Source organism: Mesoplodon mirus (assembly GCF_964341445.2).
Source record: "Mesoplodon mirus genome assembly, chromosome: 2".
NCBI classification, from domain to species: Eukaryota; Metazoa; Chordata; class Mammalia; order Artiodactyla; family Ziphiidae; genus Mesoplodon; species Mesoplodon mirus.
Genome location: NC_138977.1, coordinates 142,581,418 through 142,604,712, shown reverse-complemented (window position 1 = coordinate 142,604,712; position 23,295 = coordinate 142,581,418). Strand labels below are relative to the sequence as shown.

Here is a 23,295-nt window from a genome sequence, read left to right as displayed (position 1 = left end):
GTATCTGCTCACTAAATAGTAACTACTATTATTTTAACATTTTATTATATTCAACATTATGTGGATTATTGTATACTTTTCCCATTAGATTGTGAATCCCCTGAAAGGCAGGAAATTATCCTTAATTTCTACATTGCCTACATAGTAGTAACACTTCAGACTTTAGAGTGTTTGTACAACTAAAGTGAAGAGCAGCGTTTCTTTCTTTGTCTTTTCCAGGTCTGAGGATTAGGATTTAAGCCTTTTCAGGTTTGGTTTTCCATTGTCTTTCTGAGACAGAAAAAAGCTACATTTGTGTGCTTGTTTGGGGTAAAACGACCAGACCAGGGAAAATAGGCACATTCAAAAGGCAAAGTCTACCAATAGTTAAATATAGTCAGTCAAATATAGTCATTTACCCTAATAGTCATAGGAATTGATGAACAGAAGGACAGTGAGTGATCAGTCCAACAGCAATGATTTCTTAATATGAGAAGGGACTCTAGTCTTTCTTTTCAGCCTCTGTGGACATTTTTAATGAATAGAAAGAATCCCGGGTTGGCAAATAATATAGACTACTGTTACCCTGAGAAAACAGATCAATCTTTGCAGAAGAAAGAATATGTGGTTAACAGTATGTTTAAAGAAATACATGAGTAGAGTCAGGTTTGGTAGGCTCAGGTAAGGAGTTAAAAAGTTAAAACTTGACAGTTTTCTTTTAGTCAGGAAATGGAGAACAGACATCATTATCAGGCTTATAGGTAAACACGGGAGTTGGATGTTATCACTTTTGAAGAAAAAAAGATTTGAGATACATAAAAATCTCCTGAACCGGTCCTGTTGGGCTAGTTATGGAGGGTATCACCATTTCGCAGCCTGTCTACTTTGCCATATTTTTACTGGAGTGTATCTTCATTTAATATAGTGATATTTTGGCTCTGAAGATAGGTTCAGGTTACTTATGATACTAAAGATCACTTGAAATTAGCAACTGGAAATCAAAGAAATGGTGTTAATTAGCATCATGTATGTCATGTTTTTATGTCATCCTTCACTTCCAGTAGTTTGTGAGAACATTTTATTTCCTCAGCAACCAGCGCACATGTATAGGAAAAATAGTATTGCACTTGCTCCTTATTCCTTCATATGCATGCTAGTAAGAGATACATTTAGTAACTAAGATTTGATTATATTCACAACATTTGTTATTTCCTTCAACACCAGTTAAGATCAAGAGCTGTATCAGTATGTTGTTAACTTCCAAACATTCTTTATGATATTCAGGTGCAACATTCTTAATATGCAGCAAAATATTCTCTTGCCACACACATAATTCTTGATCTGTCAGTACTAATTGCAGTGTATTTTTCTATTCTATATCATTGCACAAAATAATTGCTAACTATATAGGACATGATTAAATAAGTTACAGTGCATTCATTCTATAGAACCATTAAGAAGAAGGAGGGTAGCACTACCTCTGAGTGATGCCCAAGACCAAGTACAGTAAGTCCCTTACATACAAACAAGTTCTGTTCTGAGAGCATGTTTGTAAGTTCAGTTTGTTCATAAGTCCAACAAAGTTAGCCTAGGTACCCAAATAACACAATCGGCTATATAGTACTGTACTGTAATAGGTTTATAATACTTTTCACACAAATAATACATAAAAAACAAACACAAAAAATAAAACATTTTTAATTTTACAATACAGTACCTTGTAAAGTACAGTAGTATCAGCTACATCACCGCTGCTTTTACACTTGCTTCCAGACATCCTAGGCTTGAAATAAATATACTGTACTACTGTATACAGTACTGTACAGTAAAGTACACAAAAGCACAACCACTTGTAGAGGATGCTCACACATGACAGTGTAATGACAGACACGTGAACTAACTTACGTGATTGGAGATGTGAATGCACCTTTGCATCTTTGAAAGTTCACAACTTGAAGGTTTGTATGTAGAGAACTTACTGTAAATGCAAAGTGGATTTTAGCATGCCCCAGTTTTTATTTTTTAAAGTAGTGTATGTTTAGATGTATATTTTGTTTATCAAAATATCCATACTGGTAATAGTGGTTGCATTTGGAGAGGGAGACTTCTGAATGTACATCTCTATATTGCTGTTTCAGTGGGAAAAAAACGTTTAACTTTATAATATCATCAAATGAATATGCTTATCCTGTATCATAAGCTTTTGTTAATAAGCTGAGCCAAGTTGTTGAGTACTTCTCAGTCATAGTTTTACTGCATAAACACCAAAAGCTAATTTTTACACCACACGATGGTTTTACTAATTTAAATGAAATGTATGCTAGCATGCACTTATAATAATTTGCACCTTCTCATTGTATGCTTTGTGGTTAGATAAAAGAATATAGCAAGTAGTTCATTCTTCCGATTGTTTATGATGTTCTTTAACTCTTTTTGATGTGACTTTAAATGTTTTTGCTAAGAGAGCATTAACAATATTAACAAAGAAAAATTCAAGTTTGACAAATATAAGTAAAAACTTGTAGATGGCCTAACTGAAATGAGTTGTATTAGCTGAGACTACTAACGTTAGATTTTTATCATTTATGTGCCTTTTTAATATAATTATTAAGCAGGTAAAAAGAATTTCTGTGAAAAATATAGTTATACAATTCATATATATGCAAGGTATGAGAGCAAAATTGTTTCATTTACTTTTTTCCTCTGAGGATATAGTGGACTGCGAACCACTTGATAGACTACTTAGCAACTGTCATGCAACTAACAGGAACTATCAGTGTTTAGTAAACAACTAAACTTTGAGAACTACTATATTAAGTGATTCTGCAACCTCTCGTTCTCTAGAATAATGATTCTTCCCTGGGGATATACAAGCATACATACACAAAGCAACAGATGGCCAGGGCCCTATCTCAGAACCTCAAGTCTTTCATTTTTTTTAAAAGGTCCGTGGGTGACCTTTGATGTCTATTCTTGGTTATAACTGTTCTATGGTAATCCTGATTACTTCAGACTATCTCCTTTCAAAGTTTGGGACTTTTTTTTTTAGTGCGAACGTGGAACTATATCAAGAGTCTAAGTGTTTAGTGCTTTGCAGTGGTTGTCAGTGGGGCAAATACTTAGGAGTATATTTTGATTGTCACAGTGATTGGGGAAGACTGCTGGCATTCATTGAGATGTTGCTTGTCAGGCAATGTGGGACAGTCCCATACAACAGAGAATTGTCTTGTGTCCTGTATGACTTTTGAAAGTTTTATCAATTATAAATTAGTAATCCTCTAATATGTAATACTTGTACATCTTTTTACAATAATCTATCCAAAAAGCTCAAAAACTTGTGTTCTTTTAGAATGGAATACTTTAAAATCTCAATCATGACATAAATTATAAATTTGCTTACATATCTCTATAAATTAACTCATTCAATTGAAAGGTTATAAGAGGAATAATAGAGACCTCTGGGAGAAAGCACAGTGTTCTTCAAATTCATAATGCATTTGATTTTTTTTTCTAGAAGGGAGACATGTTCAGTTCGCAAAGATTTCACAGATTGTTGAAGAAACATTTTATCAACTAATTTCTAATCATTCAGGGTATCTGAAATGTGGCAACTCATTAGCTGCTTTTATAATTGAAAGAGGTAAGTGCAAGTACTTAGGATGTGTTCATTTGTACAAAAACTATTAAGTAACTTAATGATCTGAACTATGCTATAGTAATATTTTAATTAACTACCTTTGCCCCTGTTGACAGTGGTGCTGCATTGATTTGAAGTGGCCTTTTCTAGTAGGTGTGGGTCATTAAACACAAAGATTCTCAAAGGTAGAGATAAAGTATACTGAACAGGAACCAATAGAGAACTGTAGAATGGTAAAATAACCTAATATTTTAATCAGTAACTGTGTTGGAGTCACTACCAGCTTGAAATCTAACCCCATTATAACAAATATTGAGAGGGACTCTATAAAAATTAATATATTTTCTTCACTTTCAAATAATAAAAGATTAAAGTGAAAAATCATGAATCTATGTTTTTTCCTGTGAATATTACTATGTGATTCCAATTACATTTTATCTTTTATTTATCCTGTAATATTCTACATTGATCATTAATTAAACACATTTGAATTTTATATTCATCTCTGAATATTATAGATGATACAAAAACAATTTGATATTTGGTTCTTATTCTTAAGGATTTTTTGTGACCTAGTTGGGGAGAAGATATATATGATTGTTCAAGGGTCAACTTTAGTTTGAAATCATGGAGCATGATACCTCCATGCTTTCTCATTCTGTCTCAAGACCACTTTGGCTGTTTGGGTGTTTTTGTGTTTCCATACAAATTGTACAATTATTTGTTCCAGTTCTGTGAAAAATGCTGTTGATATTTTGATAGGAATTGCATTGAGTCTGTAGATTGCCTTGGGTAGTATGGTCATTTTAAGAATATTACTTCTTCCAGTCCTTGAGCATGGTATATCTTTCCATTTATTTGTTGTCAGCTTCAGTTCTTTCATTAACGTCTTACAGTTTTCTAAGTATGTCTTTTACCTCCTTGGTTAGATTTATTCCTATGTATTTTATTCTTTCTGATGCAATTTTAAATGGGATTGCTTTTTTAATTTGTGTTTTTGATAGTTCATTATTAGTGTATAGAAATGCAACAGATTTCTGTATGTTAATTTTATATCATGCAACTTTACTGAATTCATTTATTAGTTGTAATAGTTTTTTGGTGGAGTCTTTAAGGATTTCTGTATATAGTATGTCATCTGCAAACAGTGACAGTCTTACTTCTTCTGATCCAATTTGTTTTCCTTTTATTTCTTTTTCTTGTCTGATTACTGTGGCTAGGGCTTCCAATACTATGTTGAATAAAAGTAGTGAGGGTGGGTATCCTTATCTTATTCCTCTGATATAAGAAGAAATGCTTTCAGCTTTTCACCATTGAGTATGATGTTGGCTGTGGGTTTGTCATATATGGCCTTTATTATGTTGAGGTATGTTCTGTTGCTACCCACTTTGTTGAGAGTTTTTTCTTTTTAATCATAAATTGATGTTGAATTTTGCTGAAAGCTTTTTCTGCATCTATTGAGATGATCATATGCTTTTTAATTTTCAGTTTGTTAATGTGGTGTGTCACATTGATTGATTTGTGGATATTAAACCATCCTAGCATCCCCGGAATAAATCCCACTTGATTATGGTGTATGATCCTTCTTTTAATGTATTGTGGAATTTGGTTTGCTAATATTTTGCTGAAGATTTTTTTGCATCTGTGTTTAGGCATATTTGTCTGTAATTTTCTTTTTTGTGGTATCTTTGTCTGGTTTTGGTATCAGGGTAATGCTGGCCTTATAGAATGAGTTTGGAAGTGACCCCTCCTCTTCAATTTTTTGGAATAGTTTGAGAAGAATAGGTATTAACTCTTCTCTAAATGTTTGGTGGAAGTCACCTGTGAAGCCATCTGGTCCTGGACTTTTGTATGTTGGGAGTTTTTAAATTACTGATTCAATTTCATTACTAGTAATTGGTCTGTTCATATTTTCTGTTTCTTCCTGGTTCAGTCTTGGGAGATTGTATGTTTCTAGGAATTTATCTGTTTCTTATAGGTTTTTCATTTTATTGGCATATAATTGTTCAGAGTAATCTCTTATGATTCTTGGTATTTCTGTGGTGTCAGTTGTAACTTCCCTTTTTTCATTTCCAATTTTATTTATGTGGGCCTTCTCTCTTTTTCTTGATGTATCTGGCTAAAGGTTTATCAATTTTGTTTCTTTTCAGAGAACCAACTCTTAGTTTCATTGATCTTTTCTATTTTTTTTTTTAGTCTCTTTCATTTATTTCTGCTCTGACCTTTATGATTTCTTTTCTTCTAACTTTAGGTTTTGGCTGTATCTATTTTTCTTGTTCTTTTAGGTGTAAGGTTAGATGATTGATTTGAGATTTTTCTTGTTTCCTGAAGTAGACTTGTTTTTTCTAATTTTTTTAGAAGTTTTATAGTTTTATTTATTTTATTGATTGATTGATTGATTGCTGCATTGGGTCTTTGTTGCTACATGCCAGCCCTCTCTAGTTGCGTCGAGTGGGGGCTACTCTTCATTGTGGTGTGCGGGCTTCTCATTGCAGTGGCTTCTCTTGTTGCGGAGCCTGGGTTTAGGTGTGTGGGCGTCAGTAGTTGTGGCACGTGGACTCAGTGGTTCTGGCTCACAGGCTCTAGAGTTCAGGCTCAGTAGTTGTGGCACACAGGCTTAGTTGCTCTATGGCATGTGGGCTCTTCCCAGACCAGGGCTCAAACCAGTGTCCCTTGCATTGGCAGGCGGATTCTCAGCCACTGAGCCACTAGGGAAGCCCTGAAGTAGACTTGTTTTAATTTCCTTCCTACATCTGCTTTTGCTACATCCCATAGGTTTTGGGTCATTGTGCTTGCAGTTTCATTTGTGTCCAGGTATTTTTTTATTTCCTTTTTGCTGTCTTCAGTGATCCATTGATTGTTTAGTAACAAGTGGTTTAGACTCCACCTGTTTGTGCTTTTTTGTGCTTTTGTTTCTTGTGATTGATTTCCACTTTCATAGCGTCGTGCTCGGAAAAGATGCCTTATATGATTTCAGTATTCTTAAATTTATTGAGACTTACTTTGTGGCATAGCATGTGATCTGTCCTGGAGAATGTTCCACGTGCACTTGAACAGAATGTGTATTCTGCTATTTTGGATGAAATGTTCCATATATGTTAACTTCCATCGGGTCTGATGTGTCATCCAAAACCGGCGTTTTCTAATTGATTTTGTGTCTGGATGGTCTGGCCATTGATGGAAGTGGGGTGTAGTCCCCTACTATTACTGTATTATTGTCAGTTTCTCCTGTTACGTTTATTAATATTTGCTTTATATATCTAGGTACTCCTATGTTGAGTGCTTTACATTTACAAATGTTATATATACTTTTAGGATTGATCCCTTTATCATTGTGTAGTGTTCTCTTTTGTCTTTTTACTGTCTTTGTTTTAAAGTCTGTTTTGTCTGATAATAAGTATTGCTACTCCAGCTTTCTTTTCATTCTGTTTGCATGGAATACCTTTGTCCCCTTCACTTTCAATCTGTGTGTGTCTTTAGATCTGAAGTGAGTCTCTTGTAGGTAGTATATGTGTGGATCTTGTTTTCTTCTATGTTTTGTTTTATTTATTTATTTATTTTTGCGGTACGCGGGCCTCTCACTGTTGTGGCCTCTCCCGTTGCGGAGCACAGGCTTCAGATGCGCAGGCTCAGCGGCCATGGCTAACGGGCCTAGCCGCTCCGCGGCATGTGGGATCTTCCCGGACCGGGGCACGAACCCGTGTCCCCTGCATCGGCAGGCAGACTCTCAACCACTGTGCCACCAGGGAAGCCCGGATCTTGTTTTCTTATACAGACACTTTATGTCTTTTGATTGGAGCTTTTAGTTCATTTACATTTAAAGTAATTATTGATAGATATATACTTATTACCATTTTGTTAACTTGTTTTCAGGTTATTTTTATAGTTCTTTTTTGTCCCTTCTTTTGCTCTCTTCCCTTGTGATTTGATGACTGTCTTTAGCGGTTGTGTTTGGATTCCTTTCCCTCTTTTGTGTGTGCATCTGTATTATAGGTTTTTGGTTTACGTCTACCATGAGGTACATATATAATTATATATATATATATATATATATATATATAGTTATATATATTTATGGGTGAGTATTTTAAGTTGATGATCTCTCAAGTTCAGATGCATTCTAATCATCCTGTATTTTTACTCCCCCCAAAGGTTAATGTATTTTACATCTTTTTGGCGTGTGTATCCCTTAACTGCTTGTTGTGGCTGTAGATGATTTTACTGCTTTTGTTTTTTAACCTTCCTACTAATTTTATAAGTGGCTGATCTATCAACTTTACTGTATGTTTGCCTTTACCAGTGAAATTTTTCCTTTCATAATTTTCATATTTCTAATTATGATCTTTTCTGTTTAGAGCAGTCCCTTTAACATTTCTTGTAAAGCTGATTTTTTGGTGCTGACTCTTTTAGTTTTTGCTTATTTGTAAAATCTTTGTCTTTCCTTCAAATCTAAATGATAACCTGGTCAGGTAGAGTATCCTCTACCGTAGGTTTTTTCCTTTCATTGTAGGTTTTTTTCCTTTCATTGCTTTGAATATATTGTGCCACTCCCTTCTGGCCTGCAAAGTTTCTGCTGAAAAGTCAGCTAAAAGTCTTATAGGAGTTCCCTTGTATGTAACTAGTTGCCTTTCTCTTTCTGCTATTCTCTTCCTTTATCTTTAATATTTGCCTTTTTAATTATAATGTGTCTTGGTTTGAACCTCTTTCAGTTCACCTTTTTGAGACTGTGTGACTCCTGGACCTGGATTTCTATTTTCTTCCCCAGGTTAGAGAAGTTTTTAGCTACTATTTCTTCAAATAAGTTCTCTGCCCCTTTCTGTCTCTCTTCTCCTTCTGGGACCCCTATAATGCACATGTTAGTATGCTTGGTATTGTTTCAGAGGTGTCTTAAACTATCCTCATTTTTTAAATTCTTTTTTTTTCTCTTTAGCTTAGGTGATTTCCACCACTCTGTCTTCCAGATCGCTGATTCGTTCCTCTGTACTAGCAAATCTACTGTTGATTTTTTTAGTGTATTTTTTATTTTAGTTATTGTATTCCTTAGCTCTGTTTGGTGGTGCTTTATATTTTCTACCTCTGTGTTCATCCATTCTTCTCCTGTCTTCAGTGACCATCTTTATGATCATTATCTTGAACTCTTTAATCAAGTAGATTGCTTATCTCCACTTCATTTAGTTCTTTTTGTGAGGTTATGTCTTATTCCTTCATTTGGAGCATAATTCTCTGTCTCTTCGTATTGCCCAATTCTCTATGTGTTTATTTCTATGTGTTAGGTAGTTCAGTTACATTTCCCCCTCTTGGAGAAGTAGCCTTTTGTAGGAGACATCCTATGGGGCCCAGCAACACATTCTTCTCTGGTCACCAGGGCTGTATACTCTAGGGGTGCCCTCTATTTAGAATGTGTGTGCCCTTCTGTTGTGATGGGGCCTACTACTCTGGGCATGCGGGTAGGCAGGCCTGGCCCCTGACCCAGTTGGCTATAAGACCAGACCCTGTGTGGTGGCTGTGAGCCCAGTGGAGGACAGGGTAGGCTCCCCTGCCATTTCCTCTTACATCTTGGTGAATTTCTTCTTTTGGTTATTCCCTCTTTTTCCTACATCATCAAACTCTAGTATCTCCCTGGAACATTGCAGTTTGAGTTACAGAGAAAGAAGCTGAGCTCTTGGCTACACTACTGCCCATTATAACTCAGAACATACATCACCATTCCAGAACTTACACTGACACTATACAATTCCCTTATATCACCCCATCCCCCACACCCATACTAGAACTTTTTGGCCAACCCAATACATTAGAGATAATAGAACATTTTTACTTATCTAATCCTACTCCTCCAGCTTACTTTATCTCAGTAAATGGCATCCATCCAGCTGCTAAAAATCTAAGGTCATCCATTATTTATCCCTTCCCCTAACATCTTACAATATATCTTTAAGTCCTGTTTATTATATCCTCAAACTCTATCTCAGGTCTGATCTTTTTTTTTTTTTTTCATTTAACCTCCATCATTTGAGTCTTAAGTCATTATCTCTGACCTGGACTACTGTAACAGAGCCCCTAATTCAGCTTCTTGGACCTTACTGGAATCCTTTACCCAACTCCTTATGCTGCTCACTCATAATGAAACTTAAATTTCAGTTTCATAAGGAGGGATTCTTCAACTGGTCTTCATGAGGTAATCTTTCCTCCTAATATTCTTTAACTTAGCTGTGTATCTGTTTCCTTCAAAGCTTTTATTACAATTTGTGGTTTTAGTCTTTTTTTCTTCTCTCCTATTAGAAGCTTCATGAGGGCCTGTCTTAATCAGCGTTTTATTCCTAGCATCTATTTCACTGCCTTTGGTAGGACTGCAACAATTTTTGTGGAATTAATGGAAGTCCTTTCTTAGGTAGTTGCAAATGTGGAACTGAACTTTGAAAGACGAGGACTAGAGATTTTCTGAAATCATCAACACAGAGGTAAAATATATCATGAGATAGGTACTCAGAGAAGAATATTTAGAGAAAAAAGAACAATGATCTAGCGACTAGGATATAGAAAGACCACATAGTTAGGAGGTGAAAGGAAAAAACTATCTTCTGAGCATAGAGTTTCAAAGAAATCTCAAATGGAGTACAGCAAAAAATGATTCTATTGATTGTAATAGAAATGTAGACAAAGTATAATATAAAACATCTGCCTTTTAAATTGTGATATTATTGAAGTGTTTTTTAAATTTTGCTTCCTAGAAGACTCTCAAACTCTTATTTGAAATTGTGGAATTATTTTTCCAACTTTTTGGTAAATATATTTTACTAACTTTAAAATGGTAAGGTAGACTTTTTCATTGAACTACCGGTGTAATTAATTCATTTAACCTACTCTCTTTTTACACCAGGCATTTACTAGATGCTCAAATAAAAGTTTGTTGAGTATAAATGGGGAAAAAAATGGTAAGAAAGAGGTGGAGGTTGAACATAGGGAAGAGGAAGGTAAAAATAACCTGCTGCTGTTAACCTTTTCTTTCAGCTGGACAGTGCGAAGTTGTAGCTGTAGGCACAGGTGAATACAATTATAGTCAGAGCATTCAGCCAAATGGAAGAGTGTTGCACGATACTCATGCTGTTGTTACGGCAAGGAGATCTCTCCTTAGGTAAGGTAACAAATATATTTAATTAAATATATTAAATATATATAAATATATCTGTTAATATTTAACAAATATATTTAATGCCATCAAATATTAATGCTCTTAGCCTAAAGCAATCACATATATATGTCTTTATTTACAAATGGAATTTTATTCATCATTGAGCCAAGGGTATGGCAGTCTTTTACTTATCCAAGCCATCTGATATTTTCATGTCACTTTGGAAACCTTATAGTAATTTCACTGTCTAGCCTATGAATTTTAGTGGCTTCTATTATCAAGACCTTATGAACTCAGTTTTAAGAGTCATACAACCTTTTTTTAAGATAAAAATACTGTCTTTATTACTGATAAAAGTAATTGGAGACTATAGCTTTAGATCTGGACCAAGTAGGCTTGGTAAAGTTCACCCCTGAATTAGCCATACTTATCCAAAGGCAGAAATCAATGAGTTTCCACTCATGAGGTCTGTACAAAGTTTACCATATAGCAGAGTGTCAATAAAGTATTTTTTAGGCTGGCAGATCTCAGAGAGAAAGAGAGAAAGGGGCTGAAGTGAGGATGCCTAGTTTCTTTTTCCAAACTTATCAGTGACTCTGCTCCTTATAAGAGGCATAAGTAGCAGATAGTAGAGAAATAAACCAAGAATGTTACTCTTTGGAATTCCTTTTCTGTAAAAACATGAAAAGTGAGAAATGAGCATTACCTCCTGCAGTATTTACCAGCTTTTGTTCTCTTAAGTCATTAAGTTTACTTTTTATAAAACATTTTTAATCGAATTTTTCAAACAAAAGTGAGAATCAGATAATTAATTCCATCATTCAGTTGTCAGAATTCTGATACCAATACCCAATGATCATATCCAATTATTAGCATATCCAGTTATTAGGATTCTGTTGTCCTTATTTAATTTATGCACCCTCACTTTTTGTTGGTGGTGTTTTTTTGCTGGAGTATTTTAAAACAAATTTAGACATATTATTTTATCTGAAAAACTTAAGTATATATCTCTAATAATAAGGAAAGAATCCTATAATCTTAAAAGGAAAGGTTTTGGGAAGTCCATGAAGGTAATGCAACTCATTGTCCTCCCATCCCCCTTGGTGCTTAGTGAATTATTTGACCCCTTTAAAACTACCTCTTTTGTGTTTATTTCTTGTCTTGCTTGACACTGTCATTTATACTGGTGCTTAATATTTTATTATATATTTCTGATGATAGGATTAAAATCATGGTTTTTTTAAATAAGCAAAAGAGTATTTGTCCTCTGATTTAGTAGTTGTCTTTCAGGAAATCTATTTCACTTCTTAATTTAACTTACAGGCTTTGTTATGTTATTCCTACGCTCTTGTGTTTTTGTCTTCAGAACCACTAAGCATCAGGAACCACAGTTGTTGTTTGTCTGCCTGTTTTGGCATGGAAGGGAAAATAGAAGTAAAGCAGAAAATTCATACTTCACCTAGGAAACTGGGAGCAGAGCTGTCTAAGAAAGAAGGGATGAATCAGTAGAGAAATGGGTCTTTTGTAGAAAGTGATAGTTGAGTACTTTAATGTGAAATGAGAGTGGAGTGGTAGTCGAGGAATGATGCTTTAAGGCAGGTCACAGGGCAGACTGGGCTCTAACTGAAGACTTATCAAGGGACTTAATTCTTCATTAAGTAAGGCTAAGATTATTTTACAAGTTCCTATCAATATCAAAACTTTTGACATATAGGGACATTGTTCATAACATGAATATAATGTTTAAGATACTTCATTTTTAAATTTTCTTACTTGATGAAGTTCTATCTCATTAATTTTAGGTACTTTTATAGACAACTTATACTCTTCTACAGCAAAAATCCTGCTGTGATGAAAAAATCAATATTTTGTACAGAACCAGCTTCTAATCTACTCACTCTCAAGCAGAATATCAACATTTATCTCTATATGAACCAGTTGCCTAAAGGATCAGCCCGGATTAAGTCACAATTGTAAGTATTATGGAAGCTGTTTTTGAAGGAATCTAGGATGGCCATATCCTGCATTCTGAATCCATACAGCAAAAGAACAAGTAAATTCATATCTATCCATATTCTCCCTCCAGCCTTCAGGTGTTATTTGTAGGCTGCAAGAGACCACAAATTCTTTCTCCTTCCCCTCCACTCAGTCTGATCCATTACTACTACTTAAATATTCCATGTACTTCACCGCTCTCTTTTTGATGCTGTTGAAAATCTTCTATTCCTTTCTAGTTGTAATACTTCATAAACTTTAGGAAGTATGGATTTATACACTCTTCACATACTAACACAGGAGTTAAGGAATGCAGTCTATTCTTCTGGTCAGTCTGTAGCCAAAACTTCATTATCTTGATGAATGGGTAGCATCAGTTAGCATGAAGTTTGAACAACACAGGCAAGCACAAAATTCACTTCAAGTCCAACTATCTAGAGATAACTGCAGTTTATAGTTTGTTTAAAAGCCTTCCAGTAACACCTTTGAAAACAAGGGTGAGTGTTTCTCTTGAGAGAAACCTCAAGAAAAATAATTTTAGATTTTATTGTTTTAACATATTTTGTTGGAGGTGAATCTTGAATATAAATTGTCAGTTTTCTTTTTTTCATTCTCTAATTTTGTAGTGTTTAAAAATTTTCATATGGAGAAAGGAAATAACTCACAAACTATGGCAGGGACAAAAATTAGGTTTTCATTTGATTTTAAGGGACATAAAGAATGGCAATAGGGGCCTCCCTGGTGGCGCAGTGGTTGAGAGTCCGCCTGCCGATGCAGGGGATACGGGTTCGTGCCCCGGTCTGGGAGGATCCCATATGCCGCGGAGCGGCTGGGCCCGTGAGCCATGGCCGCTGGGCCTGCGCATCCGGAGCCTGTGCTCCGCAACGGGAGAGGCCACAACAGTGAGAGGCCCGCATACCGCAAAAAAAAAAAAAAAAAAAAAAAGAATGGCAATAATATGAAATTTATCCTTGCTGGAGCTCTAAATATGGTTAATTTCTGTTTGGTTTTAATTTTGTGGAATGAAATCACTCCATCCTACCTTGCTTTGGGTTTGCATCTATTTCTGTTACTGGAATTAAATGTACACTGGCAAGTTAAATATGTTTGAGAGCAGTTCTTAGGTACATACAGATTTTACTTTGTCGGCTTTGGGGTTTTTTTTGTTTTTTAACATCTTTATTAGAGTATAATTGCTTTACAATGGTGTGTTAGTTTCTGCTTCATAACAAAGTGAATCAGTTATACATACACATATGTCCCCATACCTCTTCCCTCTTGCCTCTCCCTCCCTCCCACCCTCCCTATCCCGCCCCTCTAGGTGGCCGCATAGCACAGGGAGATCAGCTCGGGGCTTTGGTTTTTAAAGGAAGAAACTTTCTTTTCTTTCTCTAGGCGTCGTAATCCATGTTCTGTGTCTGCATTTGAAGCCAATGAAGAGCTGAGTCTCCATGTGGTTGTTGAAGGCAAAATTCATCTGACTGTCTATTGCCCTGCAGCTGTTGTTAATAGAATAAGCAGCATGGCCTCAAGTGACAAACTGATGAGATGGGGAGTGCTTGGTGTACAGGGAGCATTGCTGAGTCAGTTTATACATCCAGTTTATATCAGCACTATACTTGTTGGTGAGTCAGAATACAGTACCTCTTGGCCTCTTTCACTAAGTCATTTCACTATATTTTATTTACCAGTGTAAAATCAGAATTTGCATGCATGAAGCTTTACTTAAGGTAAAATTCAGATCCACTATTTTGTTGAGGTTTTCATTTCATGATAACTGGTCATCACATTTAGTATAATATGACTTTTGCCATCTTATCAGGAGGCTAATAAGAATCAATATTTTATGTTAGGCAATTACATATATTCTGTCTTGAATGTATACTTTTGTTTGTACAGTATTCAAGTTTGCCCTTTCTTTTGGAAGAAGATGCTTCTTTGAACTTACCAAATTTAAAAGCTTATATTTAGTTATTCCTGAAATAAAAAATATTAAATGCCCATTTTGGTTCTTTCTTACTTTCATGCTTTTTTTATACATTTGGTTATGATTTGGATCCTTTTGATTTGTGAAGTGAGTTGGAAGTAACTAGAACACAAATAATGTGAACTAGTAATTTATTTCTTTCTTTGGTAGGGGCTATTATAGAATGCTGTATTTATATTTGAATGGTTTTCCAGATATTATCCCATTGACAGACATTTTGGGCACTCAATTCTATAGTTTTCATAAAGCCCTAAGAGTTTCAAAGCTTCAGTTACCCTTGGGAAACAATTTAAATACTACCATTACTTGGCTGTTCTTTGTTTACTGCTAATTTTTGGTAATGATGGCCCATATGCAAGCTTTGGATCCTCGCATGAGAAGTAGTTTTACTTTTAGAAAGTGCTGTTTCTTTTATTCTTGTGGGGTTTTTTTTGTTGTTGTTCTATATATTTTATACCCATTTCTTTAGGAATTTCTCCTATAGACAGTATTTTTTTCAGTTTCATGTATATACAACATATTTTATTTTCTTGCCATTTTTGTTTGGTTTGGCTTTAATAAATGATAAAAAGGAAATAGTAATTATTTATTTTTCTAATATTAAGCTTATTTTCTTTGTTTAGGAAACCTATTACTTGGTTCACAATTCAAAAGATTCAAAAGGGTATTCAGTGAAGTCTTCCTTCTCTCCTAGGGCCCTCTGAACCCATTTTACCTCTGTGGCATCCATTGTTACTAGTTTGTTTTTCTTTCCAAAGATAGTTTATGCTTATAAAAGTATATGCATACTTTTTTTGTATTTTACACCAGTGGGATCATACAATTCATACTTTTCTGCACCTTGCTCTTTTCATTTAACAAAGTGTCTTGGAAATTTTTCCATATGAGTATATGAAGAATTTTTCATTATTACAATTCATAACTCTCTGTATGGTATTTCTTTATACAAATGTATTATAATTTATTTAGCCAGTTGTGGGTTGATGGAACTTTAGATTGTTTTTAATCTTTTGCAGCTACCAAATGCTATCATGAATCATGACCTTATTATATTTGTTATTGACACATGTAAAATATATCTATATAAAATGAATTCCTAGAAGTAGAGTTGCAGGTCAAAGAGGTATGCATTTGCAATTTTGAAAACTATTACCAGGTTACCCTCCAAATCATATTCTCACTAGCAATATTTGAGAGTGCCTGTTTGCTCACACCGTAAAAAGTGGTTATTTCTAACTCTTTTTCCAAATATTTATTCTTGTAGATGATTTATTTCTTAGATTTAACTTGGATACCAAAATTATGCTTTATGATGTTTTCTTTTAGTCAATTCAGATACTCTCTCAAACATTTCAAACTTTTCTCAATCTTCGTTAGGAAAGGCAATTTTTGTTCTTGATAAATGTCTACAAAATGTGTGATAAATGTCTATGCATTCTCTAGAGTCACAAGTTTGGCATGCAAGGCTTTCTTTGACTTTTGTGAAGAAAGATATTTTACAGTTTGCCTTTTGTATGACATAACTCCGTACTATATTTAGTTTCTTAAAGAGTAGAATCTTAGATTCTTTTAGAATTATTTAGTATTTAGTGGTTTGGACAGGGGCTTAAAAATTAGATCTCATCGTTTTGCCTGTCATCTTGCACGTAGCAGTAGGAATACCAGGTAGCAATAAAAATACTATAAAACTTGGTAAAATTGCTTCTGATCTCGTTCTTTGCATCTTTATGGAACATATCTAAAGTTAATTAATTGGTGTTCTGTCTGGCATAACCTAAACAGATTTTTTTTTCTTTTTTTTTGCGGTACGCGGGCCTCTCACTGTTGTGGCCTCTCCCGTTGCGGAGCACAGGCTCCAGACATGCAGGCCCAGCGGCCATGGCTCACGGGCCCAGCCGCTCCACGGCATGTGGGATCCTCCCAGACCGGGGCACGAACCCGTGTCCCCTGCATCGGCAGGCGGACTCTCAACAACTGCGCCACCAGGGAAGCCCTAAACAGATTTTAATGTTTGTTCAAAATGCAGATTTCTCAGCCTCTTAAGATCTCTACTGTATGTCTGGGGGATAGCCCCAGGAATATATGTTTTAAAAGAGCACCACCAGGTGATTCTGATACAGATGATTTGAATGGCTCACTTTGAGAAATACTCAAAGTGTCTGTATACTTAAAAGTGTGATATGTACAGCTAAAAGAATCTTAAGAGTTTATTGAACTAGTCATGTAGTACAGCTTCTCACTTATTATACAAACTCTTACTTTTTATTTCACATTGGAGTATAGTTGATTAACAATGTTGTGATAGTTTCCATTGTACAGCAAAGTGATTCAGTTACACATTTTACCGTTTATGTTGTTACATAATATTGAGCAGAGTCCCCTTTGCTATACAGTAGGTCCTTGTCAGTTATCCACTTTAAATACTGCAGTGTGTACATGTCAATCCCAAACTCCCTAACTATTCCTTTCCCCCACCCTTCCCCCCTGGTAATCATAAGTTTGTTCTCTAAGTCTGTGAGTCTGTTTCTGTTTTGTAAATAAGTTCATTTGTATCATTCCTTTTCAGATTTCGCATGTAAGTGATATAATGCAATATTTCTCTTTCTCTGTCAAACTTACTTCACTCAGTATGACAATCTCTAGGTCTGTCCATGTTGCTGCAAATGGCATTATTTCATTCTTTTTAATGGCTGAGTAATATTCCATTGTATGTATGTACCACATCTTCTTTTTCCATTCTTCTGTTGATGGACATTTAGGTTGCTTCCATGTCTTGGTTATTGTAAACCGTGCTGCAGTGAACATTGGGGTGCATGTATCCTTTCGGACCACATTCTTCTCCAGATATATGCCCAGGAGTGGGATTGCAGATCATATGGTAGCTCTATTTTTAGTTTAGTTTTGTTTTTTAAAAATATTTATTTATTTATTTAGCTGTGTCGGGTCTTAGTTGCAGCACGTGGGATCTAGTTCCCTGACCAGGGATCAAACCTGGGCCCCCTGCATTTGGAGCGCAGAATCTTAGCCACTGGACCACTAGGGAAGTCCCTATTTTTAGTTTTTTAAGGAACTTCCCTACTGTTGTCCATAGTGGCTGTACCAATTTACATTCCCACCAACAGTGTAGGAGGGTTCCCTTCTCTCCACACCCTCTCCAGCATTTATTGTTTGTGGACTTTTTTATGATATCCATTTTGACTGGTGTGAGGTGATATCTCATTGTAGTTTTGATTTGCATTTCTCTAATAATTAACGATGTTGAACATCTTTTCATGTGCCTCTTGGCCATCTGTATGTCTTCACAGACTCTTTTTATGCCATTTCTGATAGAGGATCATCTAACCCTACCTTAAAAGGATCCAGTAATGTGGAGTATAAGATTTAAAGACAATCTATTCCATTAATTGATACCTCCAACTGTTTTTTATTTATTTTTTTTTTTTTCCTTTTTTGCGGTACGCGGGCCTCTCACTGTTGTGGCCTCTCCCGATGCGGAGCACAGGCTCCGGACGCACAGCCTCAGCGGCCATGGCTCACGGGCCCAGCCGCTCCGTGGCATGTGGGATCTTCCCGGACCGGGGCACGAACCCGTGTCCCCTGCATCAGCAGGCAGACTCTCAACCACTGCACCACCAGGGAAGCCCCCGCCAACTGTTTTTTAAAATTACTCTTTAGAATTGAAATTTGTTTCCCTTTAATTCTGAACTAAATGACAATACAGAGTAAATCTAATTATTTGATGATAATGACCTTGTCCCCTTTTCTCTTGTCTTATGAAATCTTTTGCAATTCTTTATTTTGATGCTTGAAAACTTAAGTTATTTTAATAGATGAATTAAAAATGGAGAGATTATTATAAGACTTCATTTAACTTTTCAAAAAGTTTTTGGAAACTAATTTTATACTGTAGATGTTCTCAGATAATTCATTTTGTCATTTTATGGTGATAGTCTTTCTTTTTTAAGAAAAAAATCTTAAGCTTGCACTATAAAAAGGCACTATTATTTGTATAGGAAATAATCCAGAGTAATCTGGAAAAAAATTCATTTTGCTTAGTTATTAAAAGAGCTGGATTTATATTCGTTTTCAAACCTTTAAGGTGTATTTGCAAATTTGTTATCCTGTTAAGACAAAGTTATCTGAATAAATACCTCAAGAATGTTTATCCAGAGGTGTTTCCATTCCGGAGTCCTTTTCAATATGCTGATTTGAATTGTACAATTCCATTATAGGGAATACTAAATTCTGATTCCCTCTTAGTGAAAGAATCTATTTTCAACATAGTTCATGAACTTTTAAGAAGCATGTGATAACCTTAGAGATTCTGTTGTTCATTTCTTTCTTTTTTTTGTTTTCAGGTCAGTAATAGGAGGTTTAGAATGTTAATAAAATACGTGCCCAAAATCATTCAGTTTGCCTACTGGCAGAGCCTGGACTCATACTCAGTTTTCATAACTTCTCATGCTTCTGCCTTTTGTATTAAATTGAGCTTTGACAGCTTTGTCTGAGCCTAGCCAGTGACTAGAATCACACTGCTGTGTCTGCTAAACTTGACACACTTGAAAGGCAGGTGCTTTGCGACACTCATCTTGGTCTGGTTTGTACCAGGAGGTCAGTAAATGTTTCATGGATAAATGCTTTGAGTCAGCATGTTTTATTTTTTAAAATGCTTTTATTTTTCTTCTTAATACTAATTCTGCTGCCTGGAACACTTGAAAAATAAATTTTAACTATTATTCTTTACTCTTGTTGCACTTCAGGTTCACCTGGATAGCTTTTAAAATAATATGGGAATGGCATTGGTATTAACATCCCCATCCTTACTGATTCTAATGTGTAATCAGAATTGATGATTACTGCTCTCTGATAATATAATCTTTTATGTTCCTTTTTCATCAGGTGTTTATTGAGCCACCTACTATATGCTAGGTGCTGTGCACTGTTACATAACTCTCAGGGGCACCATTCACATAAAATATAGAATGAGAATTAAGAATACAAAGATAAGATGCTTCTGCCTTCATGTCTTCTCCTATCTAGACATCATTTGTGTTTCACAGGAACATGATTTGTTTTCTGCAGATGTTCTGTAATTTGTGGGTGATGGTATTAAAATGTAATGCCTCAGACTAAATGTGATGTTTCAGATATGATATGAGCAGTGCATAGTTCTATAATAATGCTGAATTCTTTGACTTAGACACTGTATTTTTATTAATGCAGCTTCAGTTTGTATGGGCACACCTCAAAGATACTGTGGGTTCAGTTCCAGACCACCACAATAAAGTGAATATCACAATAAAGTGAGTCACATGAAGTTTTTGGTTTCCCAGTGCACATAAAAGTTATGTTTACACAATACTATAGTCTGTTAAGTGTGCAATAGCGTTATGTCTAAAACAAAGCAACGTACTTACCTTAATTTAAAATTACTTTATTTCTGAAAAAGGCTAAACATCATCTGACAACACAGGGTTGCCAGAAACCTTCAATTTGTAAAAATCATAATATCTGCAAAGTGCAATATAGCAAAGTGCAATAAATTGAAGTATGCCTTCATTACCTGTTTCAGCAGCTGTTTCTGTTCACTTATATTAACTTATGGTAGACTAAGGTCCTGAGAACTTTTCTTTTTTTTTTAATTTAATTTTATTTATTTTTTATACAGCAGGTTCTTATTAGTTATCCATTTTATACATATTTAGTGTATATATATCAATCCCATCTGAGACCTTTTCATGCAGAAAAGTTCTCAGGTCAGGTTTGCTATAGTCTTTGCTAAGATTTAACCTTTGCCTTTAATCTTTTGAGTTTTATGTTATTATTTCAAATCATTTTAGATGAATCAAATCGAAATTATGTGATATAATTTTACAGATATATTTTCCCGGGAACAAGATTTAGCCTCAAGATATAATTAAAATCATACCTCAGATATAGCTAATAATTAAAGCATACATATATAAATGGAGAAAGTAAAATTTCTAATAAAATATTAATATACTTGATTTTTTTTCTATTAAATTTTATACCACCACGTTAAAACATCTAGGTGAAACAACTTGATGTTTAGAGAATCTTAACATGGGGTTACTGGTAGGTTTTTATTTTTGTTTTTCCAAATGTTATCTTGCTGTTTTAGGCACAACCAATGTCATTATCTTATTACAGTATGTCTTAGTCTGTTTGGGCTGCTACCAAAAAACAAAAAAATACCATAGACTGGGTGGATTAAACAATAAATGTTTATTTCTCACGGTTCTGGGGGCTGGGAAGTCCAAGATCAAAGGGCTGAGAGATTCATTGTCTGCTGAGGACCTGCCTTCTGCTTCATAGATAACTGTCTTCTTAGTATGTCCTATGGTGGGAGGGGTTAGGGGCTCTTTTATCATAAGGGCACCAATTCCATTCATGAGAGCTCTGACCCTCATAACTTAATCACCTTGCAAAGGCCTCACCTCCAAATACCATCACATTGGGGATCAGGTTGCAGTATATGAATTTTGTGGGGACACATTTAGTCTGCGGTACAGTGTGTAATACGTAACATTTTTTTTTAATCCATGTTTTCTGTTCATTATAGATACAATGACTATTCCACAGACCTTATTTCTTCTTAACTTTTTTCCTATGTCTAAGTATATCTTTAACTTATCTAGCCTGCATTAGTATCTCTTGATTTGGAACATTGAAAGGAGTGCTTAGAAAAAGAGTGTCAGAAGCAACTCATGTTCTTTTTACATCATTTTCTAGTTCCCAAATAATCATAGTGAGTGTAAGCCCAGTAGCCATCTCAACAGTTCCAGTGATGTGAAAACAAAACTTTATCTGTGAAATATGTCTAGTGGTATATAAAGATTCTCTTGTTGTGAGAACTTCAGACCCTCTAAGGAGGAAAGAGATCTGCTTTGGAATTATTAATTTTTAAATAGGAATGACTGTTCCCTAACTTCTATTTTAAGTTTGATGCAGCCCATTTTCTTATACTAATCATCTTTTTGAGCTCTCTTCTTCAACAGTAATTTTAACTGAGAACCCAAAGCTTTTGGCATTGGCCACAGTTATAATCAGAAATGGTCATTCTTTAAATTACTTCATGTTATGAAACTAAACCATGTGGTACTGGAACAGTTGCAATCTGTGGCTCTCAGATGTGGAAAAATAACATACTTTAACCAACTATTTCTCAGCTACATATATCTGCTACATTATGTGCTGGTTTCATGCTGTAATCTTAGAAATCAAGACAGAATAAGCCAGTTCTCTCTGGCAGAACCCTGTAAAAGTACTGATTTGTTTCTGGTCAGGTCTGGCTTTTTGCTTTTATTCACTGGAATGTCAATTCATTATTTTCTGTAGAAGATTCTTTTTTGAATGGAAATTCTGACTGTTATTACCTTGTCTTGATTCTGGTAAAGAGTATAGAAGTAGCTACTAAGAGAGTAGAAGTAGGAAAGAGAAGGTTGCAAGATACAGGATAAAGAAGTGAACTATTTATAATTAAACTTTTATTTATATCCTTTTTTTTCAGTATAGTCTTTTCATATTGAACTTCTGAGTATTTACTTTGTTTTTGCTTTCTAGGTGATGGGAATTGCAGTGATACTAGAGGCTTAGAAATTGCTATAAAGCAACGTGTTGATGATGCACTCACTTCAAAACTTCCAATGTTTTACTTGGTCAACAGTCCTCATATTAGTTTAGTACCTTCTGCATATCCATTTCAAACAAACTTGGAATATAATTTCCTGAGTCTGAATTGGGCACAAGGGGACATTTCTTTGGAGATTGTGGATGGCCTAACTGGGAAGATCACCGAAAGGTTAGCGTCACTAATTTCTTCAAAAATCACATATTAAGCAAAACAATACATTTTAATACGATTTTTAAAAACTACCTTGTTTTTTGAATACAATTTTTTGAATTGTGATTAATAATAATAATAGTTATCAAGTGTGACTATGTTGCAGGCATTGTACTAATTAAAAAACTTTTTTTTTCCTGATGAGAACACAGGCCTGGAGAAGTTATATAATTTACCAAAGTTGCATAGTAAATGGTAGATCCAGCATTCAAAATCAGTCTCCAGATCCTTTGTTTCTCTAGTGATCATTAGCATTAGAATTGTATAATGTATTTGTTTTAAAAATTCAGTTTTTCCTACTGAATCTGAATGTCTGGATTTAGGTCTCCGGAATCTGTATTTTTGACAACTTTCCCAAATATTATTTATGTACACTTGAGTGTGAGAACTATTGTACTATGTTATACTGCTTTCTTATAAAAACCCTGTGGGTTAGGTGATACTGTTTATTTTACAGGTAAAGAAACTGAGATTCAAGCTAGTTTAAATATCTTGCTTAAAGTCACCCAACTATTAAGTGACACAACTAGGATTCTGATCTGGGCATTTTATTTCCAAAGCCTTTGTTCTTAGCCATAATATATTATGCCTTTTAGACATTTCTTTGTAATATCCCTGTCATTGATTATCAAGTAAAACTAAAATCCTCCTTTTAGTGTGAAAATACATTTATACTGTGGTAATGAATAATGTTAAAAGTT

At 34.9% G+C, this 23,295-nt stretch overlaps 1 protein-coding gene across 2 annotated transcripts in view; it reads left to right on the top strand.

The window, feature by feature from the left end:
* The window catches only part of ADAD1 (adenosine deaminase domain containing 1), a gene marked incomplete at its 3' end in the record, with an annotated part of 46,514 nt that overhangs the window by 9,395 nt on the left and 13,824 nt on the right, over nt 1-23,295 (top strand). Inside the window, exons 5-9 of one of the 2 annotated variants that reach the window (XM_082639028.1) lie at nt 3,494-3,619; nt 10,628-10,751; nt 12,584-12,721; nt 14,139-14,368; nt 22,315-22,552. In XM_082639028.1, the coding sequence (XP_082495154.1) occupies nt 3,494-3,619; nt 10,628-10,751; nt 12,584-12,721; nt 14,139-14,368; nt 22,315-22,552 (856 nt within the window). Of the gene's footprint in view, nt 1-3,493; nt 3,620-10,627; nt 10,752-12,550; nt 12,722-14,138; nt 14,369-22,314; nt 22,553-23,295 lie in introns of both variants that reach the window. The other variant, XM_082639027.1, reaches the window with a different exon arrangement.